At 42.9% G+C, this 1,358-nt stretch overlaps 1 protein-coding gene across 4 annotated transcripts in view; it reads left to right on the plus strand.

Moving 5' to 3' along the window:
• LOC131891586 (period circadian protein-like) overlaps positions 1–1,358 on the plus strand; it is a 24,834-nt gene that overhangs the window by 15,173 nt on the left and 8,303 nt on the right. For all 4 annotated transcript variants that reach the window (XM_059241198.1, XM_059241200.1, XM_059241199.1 and 1 more), the window contains exons 11-12: positions 45–139; positions 210–393. In XM_059241198.1, coding sequence (XP_059097181.1) covers positions 45–139; positions 210–393 — 279 coding nt within the window. The remainder of the gene's footprint in view (positions 1–44; positions 140–209; positions 394–1,358) is intronic.

Here is a 1,358-nt window from a genome sequence, read left to right on the forward strand (position 1 = left end):
CCCCCCCCCAAATTTTGAAACTTTTTTTCTATTTTTCACCATAGGACCTGCCAAACCCAATGTGTTTAGCAGTCCATCAGATGAAGAGGAGAGCCTGTCAGTTTCGGAAGAAATCCTCAAGGAGAGTAAAAGCATCCAGGTAAGAGGACCCTTTGGATCCTGTCCCTCATTCTGAGAATGCTAAATTCGACCATGATTACTTCTCGCAGGAGGAGATCAAACTGCTTCTCACGGAGACCGTGTCACGCACCAACCAAAATGATCCGAAAGTAAAGAGTTCCACGAGAAGGCGCAAGGAATTGGCTTCCTTTATGGGATCGCTTCTCGAGGAAATGACGCGGGCTGAGATGACCAAATTGGCCACCAATTCACCTGATACCAGTGTGGTTCTAGGTATGTCAGAGTCCTCGAATACGTTTCGGAACCGTAGACTTCGAGATGATTTCAGGAGGAAAACTTGCCGAACGGACGGAAAGTTGACTTTGTTCTGTCTTTTTGAGGGGCGATTGCTGCTACATCAGACGTGAATGCGCAGCAATTTTGAGTTGATTGTGAACATTTGGACACAATTCAGGATGGTTAGAGGAACAAACTTATTTTTGTCGCAAATTATGCGGAGGGATCTGTTACTTTCTTTTGACGGTTCAGGGGAGAGGTTTGGCGACGCTGTTTGGCTAATTGCACATTATTAATCACGAAACCCATCTCATTTTGGTTATTTGAATTGGCTGTGAAAAATGTCTCTGCATGAAATATGATTGTATAATTCAATTTGGCCGCACGACGATTCCTGAAACGGGTTGTTGTCTTGTTGTATGGCGTAGCAAATAAGCACTGCAGTGTTCTGTCAAGCTCGAATTTCCAGGTTTCGTACCCATCACAAACCTTTTTCCTGTTTGTGAAGTGAAAGCGCACTCTTCGTAAAAAAGGAATTTTCTTCCAGCAACCCGCAAACCAATCAAGACAAATATTTATCTTTAGATAAAATGTACACTTTCACAGAGTTGAATTTGACACTTTTTTGACTTAAACGTTAACTTAGTCAGTGGCTCTTCGAGTAATGTGCTTTGATGGCAAAGAGTTAGATTCACCTGCAGAGAAGTTCTAAGTCAAAACATACGTGTTGCACCAAAACAGTACACGATCTGTATCAAGTTCCAAGCTAATTGGCACTTTACTGGTAGATTGCTGAGTCAAAGGTCAAACCATCAATTGATATACGTCTGCATTGCCCTTTGGAATCGGGTGTATTTCGATTGAGACCCACGTTTCAGGCCTCTTCAATCCCTTTCGATTCAGTTGGGGCCTTGATTAACGGGCAATTTCATTGATTGAAAGGAGTCACCGAGGGTCTTTTT

The sequence above is a fragment of the Tigriopus californicus genome, chromosome 12 (genome assembly GCF_007210705.1).
Source record: "Tigriopus californicus strain San Diego chromosome 12, Tcal_SD_v2.1, whole genome shotgun sequence".
Lineage (NCBI taxonomy): Eukaryota > Metazoa > Arthropoda > Copepoda > Harpacticoida > Harpacticidae > Tigriopus > Tigriopus californicus.